Below are 20,018 nucleotides of genomic sequence, written 5' to 3'. Positions count from 1 at the left end.
CTCCCACACACACACACAGGGAGGTGTCAGTGCCAACACTCCCACACACACAGGGAGGTGTCAGTGCCAACACTCCCACACACACACACACAGGGAGGTGTCAGTGCCAACACTCCCACACACACCGGGAGGTGTCAGTGCCAACACTCCCACACACACAGGGAGGTGTCAGTGCCAACACTCCCACACACACAGGGAGGTGTCAGTGCCAACACTCCCACACACACACAGGGAGGTGTCAGTGCCAACACTCCCACACACACACACAGGGAGGTGTCAGTGCCAACACTCCCACACACACACACAGGGAGGTGTCAGTGCCAACACTCCCACACACACACACAGGGAGGTGTCAGTGCCAACACTCCCACACACACAGGAAGGTGTCAGTGCCAACACTCCCACACACACAGGAAGGTGTCAGTGCCAACACTCCCACACACACAGGGAGGTGTCAGTGCCAACACTCCCACACACACACACACAGGGAGGTGTCAGTGCCAACACTCCCACACACACAGGAAGGTGTCAGTGCCAACACTCCCACACACACAGGGAGGTGTCAGTGCCAACACTCCCACACACACAGGAAGGTGTCCGTGCCAACACTCCCACACACACAGGGAGGTGTCAGTGCCAACACTCCCACACACACAGGAAGGTGTCAGTGCCAACACTCCCACACACACAGGGAGGTGTCAGTGCCAACACTCCCACACACACACACACACAGGAAGGTGTCAGTACCAGCACTCCCACACACACACACAGGGAGGTGTCAGTGCCAACACTCCCTCACACACAGGGAGGTGTCAGTACCAACACTCCCACACACACACAGGGAGGTGTCAGTGCCAACACTCCCCCCCACACACACACACACACACACACACACACACACACACACACACACACACACACACACAGGAAGGTGTCAGTGCCAACACTCCCACACACACACAGGGAGGTGTCAGTGCCAACACTCCCACACACACACACACACACAGGGAGGTGTCAGTGCCAACACTCCCACACACACACACAGGAAGGTGTCAGTGCCAACACTCCCACACACAAAGGGAGGTGTCAGTGCCAACACTCCCACACACACAGGAAGGTGTCAGTGCCAACACTCCCACACACACACACACAGGGAGGTGTCAGTGCCAACACTCCCACACACACAGGGAGGTGTCAGTGCCAACACTCCCACACACACAGGGAGGTGTCAGTGCCAACACTCCCACACACACAGGGAGGTGTCAGTGCCAACACTCCCACACACACACAGGGAGGTGTCAGTGCCAACACTCCCACACACACACACAGGGAGATGTCAGTGCCAACACTCCCACACACACACAAAGGGAGGTGTCAGTGCCAACACTCCCACACACACACACACATTGAGGTGTCAGTGCCAACACTCCCACACACACAGGAAGGTGTCAGTGCCAACACTCCCACACACACAGGGAGGTGTCAGTGCCAACACTCCCACACACACACACACAGGGAGGTGTCAGTGCCAACACTCCCACACACACAGGAAGGTGTCAGTGCCAACACTCCCACACACACAGGGAGGTGTCAGTGCCAACACTCCCACACACACACAGGGAGGTGTCAGTGCCAACACTCCCACACACACACACAGGGAGGTGTCAGTGCCAACACTCCCACACACACAGGAAGGTGTCAGTGCCAACACTCCCACACACACAGGAAGGTGTCAGTGCCAGCACTCCCACACACACACACAGGAAGGTGTCAGTGCCAACACTCCCACACACACACACACAGGGAGGTGTCAGTGCCAACACTCCCACACACACAGGGAGGTGTCAGTGCCAACACTCCCACACACACACACAGGGAGGTGTCAGTGCCAACACTCCCACACACACAGGAAGGTGTCAATGCCAACACTCCCACACACACACAGGAAGGTGTCAGTGCCAACACTCCCACACACACAGGGAGATGTCAGTGCCAACACTCCCACACACACACACACAGGGAGGTGTCAGTGCCAACACTCCCACACACACACAGGAAGGTGTCAGTGCCAACACTCCCACACACACACAGGGAGGTGTCAGTGCCAACACTCCCACACACACACAGGAAGGTGTCAGTGCCAACACTCCCACACACACACACACACAGGGAGGTGTCAGTGCCAACACTCCCACACACACACACAGGGAGGTGTCAGTGCCAACACTCCCACACACACAGGGAGGTGTCAGTGCCAACACTCCCACACACACACACACATGGAGGTGTCAGTGCCAACACTCCCACACACACACAGGGAGGTGTCAGTGCCAACACTCCCACACACACACACAGGGAGGTGTCAGTGCCAACACTCCCACACACACACACAGGGAAGTGTCAGTGCCAACACTCCCACACACACACACAGGGAGGTGTCAGTGCCAACACTCCCACACACACACACAGGGAGGTGTCAGTGCCAACCCTCCCACACACACACACAGGGAAGTGTCAGTGCCAACACTCCCACACACACACACAGGGAGGTGTCAGTGCCAACACTCCCACACACACAGGGAGGTGTCAGTGCCAACACTCTCACACACACACACAGGGAGGTGTCAGTGCCAACACTCCCACACACACACACAGGGAGGTGTCAGTGCCAACACTCCCACACACACAGGGAGGTGTCAGTGCCAACACTCCCACACACACACACAGGGAGGTGTCAGTGCCAACACTCCCACACACACAGGGAGGTGTCAGTGCCAACACTCCCACACACACACACAGGGAGGTGTCAGTGCCAACACTCCCACACACACACACAGGGAAGTGTCAGTGCCAACACTCCCACACACACACACAGGGAGGTGTCAGTGCCAACACTCCCACACACACACACAGGGAGGTGTCAGTGCCAACCCTCCCACACACACACACAGGGAAGTGTCAGTGCCAACACTCCCACACACACACACAGGGAGGTGTCAGTGCCAACACTCCCACACACACAGGGAGGTGTCAGTGCCAACACTCTCACACACACACACAGGGAGGTGTCAGTGCCAACACTCCCACACACACACACAGGGAGGTGTCAGTGCCAACACTCCCACACACACAGGGAGGTGTCAGTGCCAACACTCCCACACACACACACAGGGAGGTGTCAGTGCCAACACTCCCACACACACAGGGAGGTGTCAGTGCCAACACTCCCACACACACAGGGAGGTGTCAGTGCCAACACTCTCACACACACACACTGGGAGGTGTCAGTGCCAACACTCCCACACAAGGTGTAAACGATAAAGTGCCACTTGCTGCAGACGATGAGTCATAATAACGTGGCTGAACACATGTTAACCAAACCACACATCAGAAAATGGAGAAACGACGACGTTTCGGTCCGTCTTGGACCGAAACGTGTCAAGTGGTGTGCGACTTGCTATCATGATTAGAAACACAGATTTGACAGAAGTAGAAGTCAATAAAACAAATACATCACAGTTTGATACAATATCCCTATGGGTAGTAAATGCACCACGGCAGGAAGCTCAGCAAGCCAGTGGTAACTGTGAGTGGTAACTCTTACGTTTACCTCCCTTAAGAGGTGGACCCCAAACAAAAGGAACTGCTTACTTACAAATTTTTACTTTAAGCCTGAGCCCGTAAAAAAGCGGGAGCAAACCGCCAAGCTTCCACCACACGGGTGAAAACCTGTGTGGTGGAAAACAAGCAGAACATGAGTGGAACAAGAATGGTTGAAGGGTTGACATCAAAGACCGTTTTCGATAACAATAACAAGTTTATTAACAGAGACTAAACGGCTACAACATCGAGTTTACGTTACGTTAATGTCCATCCAGTGGCACTCAACAGCTACTTAACAACCCCGAAATAGCAACGACTCCTGTCAATTGCTGCATGGCTGAATACTGAACTAACCTGAACACAGGTGTGCCCACTGACGACGCAACATTGCAAACAAATAATTCACAAGACAACGTTTACACAACAGTGAGCGTTACGTTACGTTAATGTTCATCCAGTGGCTCTTGTAAGACAGCTATTCAACAGCCCCTCGAGAAAAAACAACAGTCTGCATATTGCGGTTACTGCGGACTGACTGAATAAAGTAACTGAACAATGGTGCCCACTGGTGACACAAGCTTGCACTCAATATATCTCACGGCCCTCCTGGTGAGCAATATACTATAATCACAATCTTACTGGCACTGGCAGCCCTCCCGGCGAGGTGGGTAATCCAACACTGATAACCCCCCTATCAGTGTCTTTTGTGAACACTCTATGCGACTCCCTGCAATGAAATTGCAAATGTAAACAAAGTTAGGCAAGGTGGGGTCCTGAGACACTTCTCCAGTAACCCCCAAGTTACTTTAACTCTCATCTTCAGAGACGATAATCAAACAAATTGCCTTAGTCAATTGCAATATTGATTATGTGATTAATTACATTAATTGACTGTCAACAGCAGCCAGCAACAAAGTACTTCTACGTTAATCACGAACACTTGTCTCACTCAGACAACAAACATCAATAGTACTCTATGTTAATCACCAACACTTGTCTCCTACAACAAGTCACACTGTTAACAATAACTCGTTATCTCTAAATTACATCACATTTGACCCCCCTCAAGCATTCAGTGAGTAATTCCCAATTATTGTCAACGGACAACTAATTAAATTCCAATCGAGTTACGTTAACTAAGCCTACCACTCTCACTTGGTAGCTTCTCAACAGTCTATGTCAAACTTACTTTAATGAGTGTTAATTACCCTAATTAACCCAGAGCAATTATTTAACTGTCACCTGGACCGACAATTAATTATACATAAATACGTCTCACTCCGCACTGCCTAGGCAGGTCTCATCAAACACTGTGAATTCCCGGAGGAGGTGTTAATTATCCGAATTAACATGAGTGCTTAATCATCTACCGTCCCGCGACAGATCAAATTAATCCAACGAGTTACGCTAGCCCAATGACATCGCCCTACGAGTCAGTCAATCCCTTTGACGTTAATTACTCCACTAATTAACATGAGCCATTAATTGCCGTCCCAGACTGGTAATTAGTCACGAGCAAATTACGTTAACACAAATATTGTCAACCTTTGACAGTTCCTCCCCACTATGTGAATTCATGACAAGAATGCTAATTACACAATTAGCTAGAGTGGGCAATTAGTTGTCATACGGACAATTAATTGCTCCTGAAACGTATCTGGACAAGTGCAACACTGTTTACCATAACAGCTCCCTCATTAAGTAATGTGCAACCCCTTATGACGTTAATTACCCCTTAATTAACTCTCACTGAATCCTTAAATCATCAACACAACTTAAAGAAAACATAAAGTAACCTCAGGTTACATAGGTCAAACTCTCAGTGACATAACAAATAAATGTCACGGCCCCACACGCTTGCAGGAACCTGCAACACGTTATTCTTGAGATCTTCTTGAGATGATTTCAAGGCTTTAGTGTCCCCACAGCCCGGTCCTCGACCAGGAAACCCACCCCCAGGAAGCAGCCCGTGACAGCTGACTAACATTCAGGTACCTATTTTACTGCTAGGTAACAGAGGCATAGGGTGAAAGAAACTCTGCCCATTGTTTCTCGCCGGCGCCCGGGATCGAACCCCGGATCACAGAATCACAAGTCCAGCGTGCTGTCCGCTCGGCCGACCGGCTCCCTGCGACAGCGCAGGAACTGGTGATGTATTGGCATTGAAATCGAAATGAAATGTATTGAAATCGTATTAGCGTATGTTTTTCCATTGGAGACTTTCAGCGACGTGGAGAGGGGGAACCTGCTGCCTGGGTAACAGCTTCTCCCCCGAATCAACCTACCGGATGCCTACTACTGAGACACCGTAATTTCATAAATCTGAGTACTCACGTTACCGGTCTCCGCATTTATCCTTACATACATCCCCTCCAGGTTGAAGCAGATCATACAACTTGCTCCCAAGTGGTTTTGCCATACCCATGTGACTCAACCCGTTGTGGCCACAGGGTGTGGCGGTAGGGTGTGGCCATGGAGTGGTGCGCCGCGCTGGCCTCAGATGTATACAGTCGGTGTGGAAGACATGTGAGTACCAACCTGTCCTCTTAAAAAGAACGTCGCTTTTGGCCGTTTGCCCGTATGGCCGAATTTGGACACCGGGTGTGATGGATGGCGGTGACGAAACATGGATGACACGGCAAGGTGAAATTTCAATGTAACATGGGCCTGTAATCTCCCCAAAATTACACTTGAGGGCTTCCCCTGAACACCGGGAAGCCCTACCCGAAGGGAATTTACAAACATTCCATGGGGAACTGTTCTAAGTAATACAAGTCCTACAGAAGGAATAGAAAAACTGACTTCAGAAGCGTATCAAGTCTGTCTGAAACATGTTCCTTTGAGGAAAGCCAGAAAGTGATCTAACGTAGAAAGAGAACGCAGACGACACTATAAACGCAGGAAAAAATAACGGAACTGCTTATGCAGACACGAATTTCCCGTCAAAGAAGGAATAATTTAAATAGGGAGATTGAAGAAATCGAGCGGAAATATAAACACTCATATGAAACTGAAGAAAGGCAGTTAGAACAGAAAGCAATTCAGGAAATAAAGAAAAATCCAAAATATTTCTTCTCATATGCGAAATCAAAAGCAAAAACCACTGCCAGTATTGGACCTATTCGTACAAGTGAAGGTTCATACACGGAGGATGACAAAGAAATTAGTGAAATCCTAAAAAAGCAGTATGAGGACATGTTTAGCACTCCAATAAACAACATGAAGGTGGAAGATCCAGACAATTTCTTTATGCGGGATATTCAAACCCCTGTAAATATAACTGATATAAACACGAGCGCACTAAATTTTGAAAAAGAAATTGAAAACATGCCCATGCACTCGGCCCCAGGTCCAGACTCACGGAATTCAATATTTATAAAGAAATGCAAAGTGCCGGTAGCACAGGCACTCAGTATAGTGTGGAGGAAGAGCTTGGACACGGGGGAGATACCAGATGCACTTAAAGTAGCAGACATAGCCCCTCTACACAAGGGAGGGAGCAAAGCATTGGCAAAAAATTATAGACCAGTTGCACTAACATCGCACATCATAAAAGTATTTGAGAGAGTGATTAGGAGTCAGGTCACCAATTTCATGGAGACCAATGACCTTCACAACCCAGGCCATCATGGATTTCGAGCGGGGAGATCGTGCCTCTCACAGTTACTTGAGCACTACGACAAAGTCACTGAGGCATTAGAAGAAAAACAGAATGCTGATGTGATTGTCGGAAAATCCGACACCATTTAATAATCATACAGATAATAGCTGTATTGTATAAACAAGTTACCCATAGAAAACGTAACTTGTAGTGGAATTACCGTCTAAAGAAAACGGGATATCATCACCACATACTATTATAATTCACCAGCTATTCTGCTGGGAATTATTCTTAAATACATTAGTCTTTGGACTTTACCATCATAAAAGATCTTATATAAATTAACTTAATTATCAATATTAAAGTAGAGTAAATGTGACCCTTCTATCACTTTCTGACATGTGGACAATGTAAGCCAGGCGTCAGAGTGAGGAAGGAGGGCAGCCATTGTTGTGTCACCTCCGAGACGTGTGGAGCAAATTTGGCTCCTATCATATCTGGACAATGTCGGCCAGGCGTCAATAGTATGGAGTGTTAGATGCAGCCATTGTTTATACGAGACCAGAGGCTCACACGGGAGCAAATTCGGCTCCTGTTAATTTTACTTGGACGTAGTGTTATGGAACCCAAAGGTGTACCATTTTCAACACGCTGTCAACAAATTCAAGTTAAGTGTTCTTTCCGAAACCCATGTATCTTCATTTTTGGCCATTAATGTCATTATATAGGGTGACCCGGTTAGAGCACGTGGAGGCCTCAAACTAAAGGTAATTAAGCCAGGTCTTTATTGTTCCATGTACAGTTTTCTCTGAAATACTTGTCATATATAGGATTCTGGCTTCACAGCTAGCGCACTTTTGACAGGTCAAGACGAGGTAGCATGTTTGTGCTTCAGTTACCAGCACGTGGAAGCTACCTCAAAGAGGGAAAATGTGGTCTACATCCTGGTTATACCTGCTGTACAAATAAGATAAGGAACCTTTTCAATGTATGTAGTTAATTCTGTAGTATGATTGGCTGCATATATATATTAATTTAATAAACCCCCCTAATGTGTAGAGGATCGATTTGTGAGATTGAGATTATTGCAGAAATACAGTCCACTTATCATTATACAAATTGCTATCGAAGTATATAAATTAACGTAAATATAAATTCATATAAATTAAATAAATATAAATCTCACAGGTCGGTCCCCACAGTGATATACACGAACTTCGCAAAGGCTTTCGATAAATGTGACCATGGCGTGATAGCACACAAAATGAAGTCAATGGGAATAACCGGTAAAGTAGGACGCTGGATACTCAGTTTTCTGTCAAACAGGACTCAGCGAGTAACGGTCAACCATATAAAATCTAGTCCAAGTGCAGTTAAAAGCTCTGTACCTCAGGATACAGTCCTTGCACCGCTGCTTTTCCTTATTCTCATATCAGATATAGACAAAAATACAAGTCACAGCTTCGTATCATCCTTTGCAGATGACACAAAAATCAGTATGAAAATTACATCAGCTGAGGACATTGAAAAACTTCAAGCTGATATTAATAAAGTTTTCGACTGGGCATCAGAAAATAACATGATGTTTGCCCCTCAGAGGGTAAAGGAAGTACCTAAGCAAACATTAGTTGTGGGAGATTCCCAGATAAGGTATTTGGATAGAACGTTTTGTGCTAGAGATAGGGGGAACAGGTTAAGGGTTTGCTATCCCGGAGCTGGCATTGGTGATATTATAAACAACATGAATGATATTATGGCTGGTAATGGGAACAATCCCATTATTTGCATTAGCGTGGGAGGAAATGATGTTGGCCGAGTTAGGAGTGAGGAACTGATTCAGAGGTATAAAACAGCCATTGAGTTAGTTAGGAGCAAGGGAGGAATCCCGATCATATGTGGCATTCTTCCAAGAAAGGGAGTGGGAAATGAATGGATATCGAGGGCACTTGGTGTCAATTGCCGGCTGGAAAGATATTGCAAATCAAATGCAATATCTTTCATAGACAACTGGGAACACTTCTATGGAAGAAATGAAATGTATGCTCGTGATGGGGTGCATCTATCGAGAGCTGGGGTTGTTGCTGTTGCGAACTCGTTAGAAGAAGTGGTTAGAGGTGTTTGTTTGGGTTTAAACTGTTAGTAGATAGAGGTATGGGAATTGATTCGGAGGAAGGAGGTAATAAAAGTATGTGTTTGTGGGAGAAAGGAATTGGCAAAACGACCAGGGAAAGAGAAGGTCCGCAAAATAACAATTCACTTAGGGTATATTACACTAACAGTAGAAGTCTAAGAAATAAAATTAACGAATTAAATGCTCTTGTCTGCACAGAAAAAATAGATATTATTGCACTTACCGAAACGTGGATGAATGTAGAAAATAGAGAACTATTAGCTGAATATCAAATATATGGATTTAAACTATTTCACACAGATAGATATATTAGACGAGGAGGTGGAGTAGCCATATATGTTAGGGACAATTTGAAATGTAGTCTCAAAGAGGGAATCAAAACAGAGCCACACACAGAAACTATTTGGATTGAATTAAACGAAAAAGCTAATAATATTATAATAGGAGTAATATATAGGCCACCAAATTTAGACAGAATGGAAGCAAAGCATCTATGGGATGAAATATCTAGAGCATCTAGATCTAACAGTATCTATGTCATGGGTGACTTTAATTTTCGCGGAATAAACTGGTTGAACAAAACAGGGAATAGTGAAGCAGAAGATTTTCTAGAATTAATTGACGATTGCTTTCTTACGCAACACATTAAGGAACCAACACGGGAAAATAATATTTTAGATTTAGTGTTAACTAACAGGGAAACGCAAATTAATGACATCGAAATAGGGAGTGAGCTAGGGAGCAGTGATCACAAAGAAATCAGATTTAGCATAGAATGGAATAGACCAGTAGGAGAAAATTCTGTTAAAGTGCCAGATTTTCGAAAAGCTGATTTTAATAGCCTAAGAAATTTTTTGGGTCAAATTGATTGGAAAGTCTTGGGTATGGGGTGTGGGCCGGTCTTGGAGCGAGACATGAACCCAGCGATAGGAGACTTAAATGGGGATTTCGATGTGGATTCAATATATAACTTATTTAAGAATATTCTAAACAAAGCACAGGAACGTAGTATACCATACAAATTGAATAGATCGAATACTAATGACCCAAAGTGGATAACAAAGAATTTGAAGAACCTTAGAGGTAAAAAGAGAGCTTGGTACAAAAGGATTAAAAATGGGGAGGTCACTTTAGAACAGGAATTCGTACAACTGGTTAGAAATGTTAAAAAAGAGATAAGGAAAGCAAAAAGAAACTATGAAGTTCGCATAGCAGGGCAAGCAAAGACAAATCCTAAAGGGTTTTTTCAGTTATATCGTACTAAGACTAGGGAAAGGATAGGTCCATTAAAAACTGAGACAGGTCAAATAACAGATAGTGATGAAGAGATGAGTAGTATTTTTAATAAATATTTTGTATCTGTATTTACTAAAGAGGAACTTAACAATATGCCTTCAGCCGAACAAGTCTATGTGGGTGGGGACGAGGACAGGTTGACGAGTTTAACAGTTACCAGGGAGGATGTTCTTAAACAAATAGTAAAACTCAAACCAAACAAATCCCCAGGGCCGGATGAAGTGTTTGCCAGGGTGCTTAAAGAATGCAAAGAGGAGCTTTGTGACCCACTGTCAACCATATTTAATAAATCAATAGAGTCAGGCAGAGTGCCGGAGTTTTGGAAAGTTGCTAATGTGATACCAGTTTTTAAGAAAGGAGATAGATCACTTGCGTCTAACTATCGACCAATTAGCCTAACGTCTATTGTGGGAAAGTTACTCGAATCTATAATAGCAAATAAAATTCGTCTTCATCTTGAAAAACATAAATTAATAATTGAGTCGCAACATGGTTTTATAAATGGCCGTTCATGTTTAACAAATTTGTTATCTTTTTATTCTAGCATTGTTGAGGCAGTTGATAGTGGTAAGGATTGCGATGTTGTATACCTTGACTTTAGCAAAGCTTTTGATACAGTGCCACATGAAAGACTGATTAAAAAGATAGAGTCTCATGGTATTGGGGGTGCTATATTAAGCTGGATTAGGGCATGGCTATACCAAAGGAAACAGAGAGTTAGTATAAATGGAATCAAGTCAGAGTGGGAAAATGTTGTAAGTGGAGTGCCTCAAGGCTCTGTCCTGGGACCTCTGTTGTTTATAATATATATAAATGATTTAGATTCAGGTTTGAGTAGCAACATTTACAAATTTGCCGATGATACGAAAATCGGTAGGGAAATTAATTCGGAGGAGGACTCACTATCACTTCAAGTTGATCTAGATAGGGTTTTGAAATGGTCAAAGGATTGGCAGATGCAGTTTAATGCTGATAAATGTAAAGTTCTGAGGTTAGGTAATGATGATAGAGTTACAAGATACGAGCTAGATGGTGTTGTGATTGCGAAGTCGGATTGCGAAAGGGATCTGGGAGTTATGATTAGTAAGAATTTAAAACAAAAGGATCAATGCATAAATGTTCGTAATAAGGCAAATCGGACACTTGGATTTATTAATCGCAGCGTTAGTAACAAGACACCTGGTGTGGTTCTCAAGCTATATCTTGCTCTAGTTAGGCCCCATTTAGATTATGCAGTTCAGTTTTGGTCGCCATATTATAGAATGGATATAAATTCACTTGAACGTGTCCAGCGTAGGATGACTAAGTTAATTCCCCAAATTAGAAATCTTTCATATGAAGAAAGATTAACAAAGCTTAAGTTGCATTCACTGGAAAGGCGAAGAGTTAGGGGTGACATGATAGAGGTTTACAAGTGGATGAATGGACATAACCGGGGGGATATTAATAGGGTATTAAAAGTATCAACACAGGACAGAACACGAAACAATGGGTATAAATTGGATAAGTTTAGATTTAGGAAAGACTTGGGTAAATACTGGTTCAGTAACAGGGTTGTTGATTTGTGGAACCAATTGCCGCGTAACATTGTGGAGGTGGGGTCCCTCGATTGTTTCAAGCACGGGTTGGACAAGTATATGAGTGGGATTGGGTGGTTATAGAATAGGAGCTGCCTCGCATGGGCCAATAGGCCTTCTGCAGTTACCTTTGTTCTTATGTTCTTATGTTCTTATGTTAACAGTGATAAATTCCAGGTACTCAGGTACGGTAAAAATGAGGACCTTAAACATAATACAGAGTACAAAACACAATCAAATGTACCCATAGTAGGAAAAGAGAATGTAAAGGATTTGGGAATAATAATGTCTGACGACCTAACGTTTAAGGAGCATAACCAAGCAAATATTGCGACAGCCAGAAAAATGATAGGATGGATTATGAGAACTTTCAAATCCAGGGATCCCGTCACAATGGTTGTACTCTTCAAGTCACTTGTGTTGTCCCGTCTTGAGTACTGCTCAGTACTCACTTCCCCCTTCAGAGCAGGAGAGATTGCTGAAATAGAGGGAATACAGAAAACATATACGGCACGCAATAAAGCACCTAAATTATTGGGATCGTCTCAAAGCCCTCCAAATGTTCTCACTAGAAAGAAGACGAGAGAGATATCAAATAATATGCACCTGGAAGATACTGGAGGGCCAAGTACCAAATCTACATAGTAAAATAACAACGTACTGGAGTGAACGATATGGAAGAAAATGTAGAATAGAACCAGTGAAGAGCAGAGGTGCCATAGGCACTATCAGAGAACACTGTATAAACATCAGAGGTCCGCGGTTGTTCAACGTCCTCCCAGCAAGCATAAGAAATATTGCCGGAACAACCGTGGACGTTTTCAAGAGGAAACTAGATTTATTCCTCCAAGGAGTGCCGGACCAACCGGTCTGTGGTGGGTATGTGGGCCTGCGGGCCGCTCCAAGCAACAGCCTAGTGGACCAAGCTCTCACAAGTCAAGCCTGGCCTCGGGCCGGGCTTGGGGAGTAGAACTCCCAGAACCCCATCAACCAGGTAACCAGGTACCCGATTCCACCTCTTGCCAGTTATCATAGTAAATATAACAGACGACCACGAATGTTATCAATAACGTCAGATCACAACGAGGCTGCCTCGTGCCTCGGCTGAGCACGTGTTCACTCATTCAGATTATTTTCTCAATTCGTTTCCTTAATAATTGTTCCACGATCACGCAAATTGGATCCAGGTATGATTCACGATAGCAGGGTCACCGTAGTGATAAGGAAATTAATGATTACACGGCGATAACGGCGATAGCAACATGCCACCTGGGCATATAGGGCATGGGTGAACTTCTTGTCTCTAGAGCACTAGAGCGCTAGAGTGCACCATACACTCTAGCCCAGTCTAGAAAAACTAGCTGGGAATTTCATGCCCTCACAGTAACAAACCCCCTGTCCCTATATCTTAAATGGCGAAAAGGGATCCCGAAAAGGCTTTATAGGCACCATTATACTTCTAATGAGGAATGTACAAAGCAACCCAACTAAACAATATTTGTTTTAGAGGTTCCCGTTCAACTGCCAATGTAATTATGTTCGGATGCTCCTCTGGTGTTAGAATTGACGTGATATCAATACACTAAACCATTTTTTTCTTTATGCAGATGATGAGTCGTAATAACGTGGCAGAAGATATGATGACCAAACCACAAATCAGAAGATGGATAATCGACGATGATTTGATTGTTGCTGCCGAAGGCGGCTAGTTTATTGTGCACCCCATACTCATCCTGTGAGCGGTAGCGCAAAAGCATGACAGAGGGCACAAAAGGTCTTTATCAGACCTCATCTTAGATTATTACCTAAACAATTTCTTCTATCCTTCACACCTTATAGTTACAATGTTAGCTAGTTACAGAGAGAGTGCTATTACAAGAGCTACATATTTACAGTAAGTCATCATACATTATTGGTAGGTCTTATCGCTAATACATAATAGTTTGGCCAATGGGGATATTACAGAGTCATAGGGGAGCTTCTGTTTATTATTAGTCCTCACAATACACCACTTGTTTCTGAATCTCATATGTCGTTCATCTACTGGAAGCGAAATGTGGGTACAGTGCAAGGATTTCAGGTAATTTATCCATTAAGGAGCCGGTCGGCCGAGCCGACAGCACGCTGGACTTGTGATCCTGTGGTCCTGGGTTCGATCCCAGGCGCCGGCGAGAAACATTGGGCAAAGTTTCTTTCACCCTATGCCCCTGTTACCTAGCAGTAAAATAGGTAGTACCTGGGTGTTAGTCAGCTGTCACGGGCTGCTTCCTTGGGGGTGGAGGCCTGGTCGAGGACCGGGCCGCGGAGACACTAAAGCCCCGAAATCATCTCAAGATAACCTCAAGATGGTAATAAGATAGGTTGCCATATCATACAGAGTGAGCTTAGATTTATCTCTAAAAGGCTCAATTTTACAACAATCCAAGATATAGTGTTCGAGTGTGTGTCCCTGCCTATGTCCACACACTTTACACTTTACTTCATCTAGATCCCTATACAAGCCGAACTGCCAGAGATACTTGTAGCCAAGTCTTATACTAGCTGTGACAACATTTGTTAGTCTACTGACTTTGTTATTTGCCCCATACACATCGACGACGTTTTAGTCCATCCTGGACCAATATCAGGTCATATATCATCGAATTTGACATACGACGACGTTTCTCCATCTTCTGATGTGTGGTTTCGTCACCATTTTTGTCTCTGTCTTGTAACTGCCGTCTCCTTGCTACCCAGATTCCCTCGAGGGAGGAGATGTTGCGCAGGCGGGTAAACTGCCAGGCGGGGGCCCCCAACCTGACCAACGTCACCACCTACAGGGCCCACAACAAGCTCCTCTACCCCATCAATGTGGCGAGGAATATCGCCAGGCTGGCCGCTCGCACCTACTTCGTCTTCCCAGCAGATGTGGAACTTTATCCCTCAGTCGACTTTATCCCAGGTGAGGCGTCTATACATTAATTAAATAACATTGATAACAACAGATACAGCGCCAACACCAGCATCAGCGGTGGTAATACCAGCAGCAACACTAGAATCAGCCATGATAATACCAGCAACAGTAGCAATGGCAGCAAGACATCATAAGAAAAGTTATAATTAGTCGGGTTCCTATCCTGGCCGGGGCGGATTGACTGGGCGCTAATCTTTAACTGTAGCCTCTGTTCACCCAGCAGTGAATGGGTACCTGGTTGTTAAACGAATTGGCGGGTCGTATTCCAGGGAAATTTAAAGGATTAAGGACTTACCCAAAACCCTATGCGTGCTAGTGGCTTGAAAAGAATGTAAGAACTCTTGTGTGTATATATATATATATATATATATATATATATATATATATATATATATATATATATATATATATATATATATATGTATATATGTCGTACCTAGTAGCCAAAACGCACTTCTCGGCCTACTATGCAAGGCCCGATTTGCCTAATAGGCCGAGTGATTTTCTTTATTTTCAATAAATTGTTTCCAATTAGTTTATTTGAATTATTATTATTATTAAATTATATTAAGAACATAAATTATTGAGATAATTGTGTTTGTTTAGGGTAGGTTAAGATAGGTTAGGTTAGGTAGGGTTGGTTAGGTTCGGTCGTATATCTATGCCAGTTTTAACTCAAATTTAAAATAAATTAACTCATACATATTGAAATTGTTAGCTTTATCATTTCATAAGAAAAAAATATTGAAAAATATATAAATTCAGGAAAACTTGGCTTATTAGGCAAATCGGGCCTTGCATAGTAGGCCGAGAAGTACGTTCTGGCTACGTTCTACGTTCTGGTGTGTGTGTGTGTGTGTGTGTGTGTGTGTATATATATCACGAAAATAAACACGTGATTAAAAATGTGACAGTGTCAGACCACGGAGGAAAATTAAAACAGGAATTTCCTTATTCCTGTTTCAATTTTCCTCCATGGTCTAACACTGTCATATATATATATATATATATATATATATATTGTGACGGTAACGCGTTGGTGTTCGGCTGTTTAAGGCTAGGGGTAATGCCTCGTCACATAGTTATAAAAAAAAATAGAAAAAAACTGGAACTTCGTCTGTGGTAAGGTAAGGAGAAGACACACAAAACACAAGTAAACTTTAACAATGAAATTTTAATTACGTTAAATAAATCAAAACATGGAAAAATGGGCAAACAAATTCGTATAATAAAATCAATCAATCAAAAGAATAAGAATAATTAAATGACACAATGAAAAGTTACGTTAAGACAAAATAACAAGAAGTGCAATACAAAAATAAATGTGAGGTGCTGGAATATTGGCTTTAAGCTACCACCTCTCTCAGTACACGCTAACGTCTAGCCGGGAGAAGTGTTAACCGTGGAAGCACTGAATATTCTGAGGTCTGAGGTCGTGGCGACCCCAGACATCAAGTAGTATGGGGGGGCGAGTGCAGTTGCAGCCAGACCGGCGACCAATCAGCGAGGAGCCGGCAGCGATCAACAGGTAGTTTGGCGGTTTGAGTCTGAACAGGTGTCCCTGGCTGCATACGTTTTGCGCTCTGGCAAACCTTGCTGGTGTTGTTGTCGTTGTTGGACATTTCTTCCATAGTAGTTATATATATTTGTTGCGACGTATTTGTGGAGGGAAGAGCAGGCTCAATCTCTTGAAGGAGACTATCGTCACAATATATATATATATATATATATATATATATATATATATATATATATATATATATATATATATATATATATATGTCGTACCTAGTAGCCAGAACGCACCTCTCGGCCTACTATGCAAGGCCCAATTTGCCTAATAAGCCAAATTTTCATGAAATAATTGGTTTTCTACTACCTAACCTACCTAACCTAACCTAACCAAACGTTTTCGGCTACCTAACCTAACCTAACCTATAAAGATAGGTTAGGTAGGGTTGGTTAGGTTCGGTCATATATCTACGTTTATTTTAACTCTAATAAAAAAAATTGACCTCATACATAATGAAATGGGTAGCTTTATCATTTCACAAGAAAAAAAATTGAGAAAATATATTAATTCATGAAAACCTGGCTTATTAGGCAAATCGGGCCTTGCATAGTAGGCTGAGAAGTGGATTCTGGCTACTAGGTACGACATATATATATATATATATATATATACATATATATATATATATATATATATATATATATATATATATATATATATATATATATATATATATATATATATATATATATATATATATAGACATATGTCGTACCTAATAGCCGGAACGCACTTCTCAGCCAACTATGCATGGCCCAATTTGCCTAATAAGCCAAGTTTTCATGAATTAATGTTTTTTCGACTACCAAACCTACCTAACCTAACCTAACCTAACTTTTTCTGCTACCTAACCTAACCTAACCGGTAGAGATAGGTTAGGTTAGGTTAGGTAGGGTTGGTTAGGTTCGGTCATATATCTACGTTAATTTTAACTCCAATAAAAAAAAATTGACCTCATACATAATGAAATGGGTAGCTTTATCATTTCATAAGAAAAAAATTAGAAAAAATATATTAATTCAGGAAAACTTGGCTTATTAGGCAAATCGGGCCTTGCATAGTAGGCTGAGAAGTGCGTTCTGGCTATTAGGTACGACATATATATATATATATATATATATATATATATATATATATATATATATATATATATATAATATGAAGCATATAAAATGGTTTGAATCTGTTTCAGACTTCCTCACAATGTTGAAAAAACCTGATGTGTCAAATACAACATTCCCGCGAGTGTTCGTGTTCTCTGTTTTCGAAGTCAAAGAGAATATCAGCATTCCAGAGACGAAGAATGAGCTGCTCGGTTTGCTCCACAAAGGTGACGCTGCTCCATTCCATAAGAATGTTTGTTCTGCTTGTCACAGTATACCTGGATCACAGGTGAGTACTAGGATATGAAGTGCTGTGAACTCACTCCATGTGTTAGGTAGGGAGTTTCTTTCGCAGGCTTCAAGTGTCCTGAAAAGGATGTACTAATGTAGTTTATCGATACAAATGCATTTTTTGAGACAGCTCCGAAATATATGCTACGTTGGATATACCACGAATACACTGAGTAAACATCTCACACTTCATTTGCAAGTGGGAGGTCGGTCGGCTAGTAGGTTCTGCCATGTTAGAGTTACGTAACCTCCACGTGCAAGTTAGAAGCATGTAGTGATTTGGGTCAGTTTCAAGTATGTTGTGGATGGTCTCTAGGACCAGTGTTACACTAGAATAGGAAGTTTGAAGCCAGAGTCATGATTGGTATCTGAGTCTAGTGTAACCAGTTGGATGTGTTGTGTAAGTAGTCAGCCCATCAGATGTTGTGTCCATCATTCACTCGCTAAAAACCAAAACTGGGGAACATTAGTGAAATACCATGGATGGTTTCAAGACTGCCTCCCATGCCCTTGCACCACCCATAGCATTGCTGTTCAATAAATCCTTAGTGTCATACCTTCCCTGATATCCTTAAAAAAGCAAGAGTAACGCCAGTTCATAAAGGAGGTAACACGGCAGATATAAATAATTACAGACCCATATTGAATCTATCTATATTATCAAAAATATTTGAAAAAATTATTTACAAACAGCTATACTCCTCTCTCGTAAAATTCAATATGCTAAATCCCTGTCAATTGTGCTTCCGCTCCCAAGATAGTATCAATGATACAATTGTTAGTCTGCTTGACTTGATCTACTCAGCCCTTGACAAAAGTGAGTTTCCGATTGGACTCTTCATAGATCTTAGAAAGGCCTTTGATACTGTTAACCATAACTACCTTTTACTTAAACTCCACCATTATGGAATCCGTGGCCTTGATCTGAACTATATCCGATCCTATCTTAGTGACAGACACCAATATGTAGCCATCAATGATATAACCTCTCCTACACTACCACTAACTGTAGGGATGCCCAGAGCAGCATCCTAGGACCCCTTCTGTTTCTTATATACATCAATGATCTCCCTAATGTCTCTAACATGCTTGAACCTATACTGTTTGCTGATGATACTACTCTCATCTACTCTGACCCCAACCCACTCATGTTAAATAATGTTTTAAACAATGAATTCAAAAAGTCCACTTGTGGATGTCAACCAACAAACTCACATTAAACATAGAAAAGACCTACTATATCATATTTGGAAACAAATCAACAAATGCAATTCAATTTCAGATAGATAATGTAAACATTAGCAATAAAAATTATGGAAAGTTACTTGGCCTGTACTTATACAAGAGACTCAACTTCAGCACCCATATACAACACATTATCAAAAAGGGTTCTAAAATAGTTGGTATACTCTCTAAGATCAGATATTATGTACCATACTCTGCTCTCCTCTCGTTCTAATATGCACTTATCTATTCCTATCTTACTTATGGTATCTGTGCTTGGGGTTCAACCTCTGCAAATTACCTCAAGCCCATCATCATCCAGCAAAAATCTTCTATCAGGACAATAACTAACTCTGTCTTCAGACAACACACAGCTCCCCAGTTCAAATCCCTAAACATGTTAAACATAAATTCACTCCATACATTCTCTTGTGTAAATTACGTTTATAAAACCCTTTTTCTAAGTGCAAACTCTGTTCTGAAACTCTTCCTGGACAGATGTAATAGAACACATGCCCACCACACCAGACATAAATATCTCTTTGATATCCCTAGAGTCAAACTTAACCTATGTAAACACTCTATGCAAATAAAGGGACCTAGTCTAAAGGGACCCAGGACTATATGCAACTGAAACTCACACCCTAAAAGTGACTCGAACCCATA

General features: G+C 42.7%; 1 protein-coding gene across 1 annotated transcript in view; it reads left to right on the top strand.

Annotated features, from left to right (window-relative positions):
* Nucleotides 1–20,018, top strand: part of LOC138353483 (beta-1,4-glucuronyltransferase 1-like) — a 73,738-nt gene that overhangs the window by 39,609 nt on the left and 14,111 nt on the right. Inside the window, exons 3-4 of the mRNA XM_069306454.1 lie at nt 14,945–15,149; nt 17,927–18,126. Coding sequence (XP_069162555.1) covers nt 14,945–15,149; nt 17,927–18,126 — 405 coding nt within the window. The remainder of the gene's footprint in view (nt 1–14,944; nt 15,150–17,926; nt 18,127–20,018) is intronic.

This window comes from Procambarus clarkii, chromosome 58, assembly GCF_040958095.1.
Source record: "Procambarus clarkii isolate CNS0578487 chromosome 58, FALCON_Pclarkii_2.0, whole genome shotgun sequence".
NCBI lineage: Eukaryota > Metazoa > Arthropoda > Malacostraca > Decapoda > Cambaridae > Procambarus > Procambarus clarkii.
The sequence above is the reverse complement of the archived record's forward strand: the minus strand, read 5'-3'. Positions and strand labels throughout refer to the sequence as shown.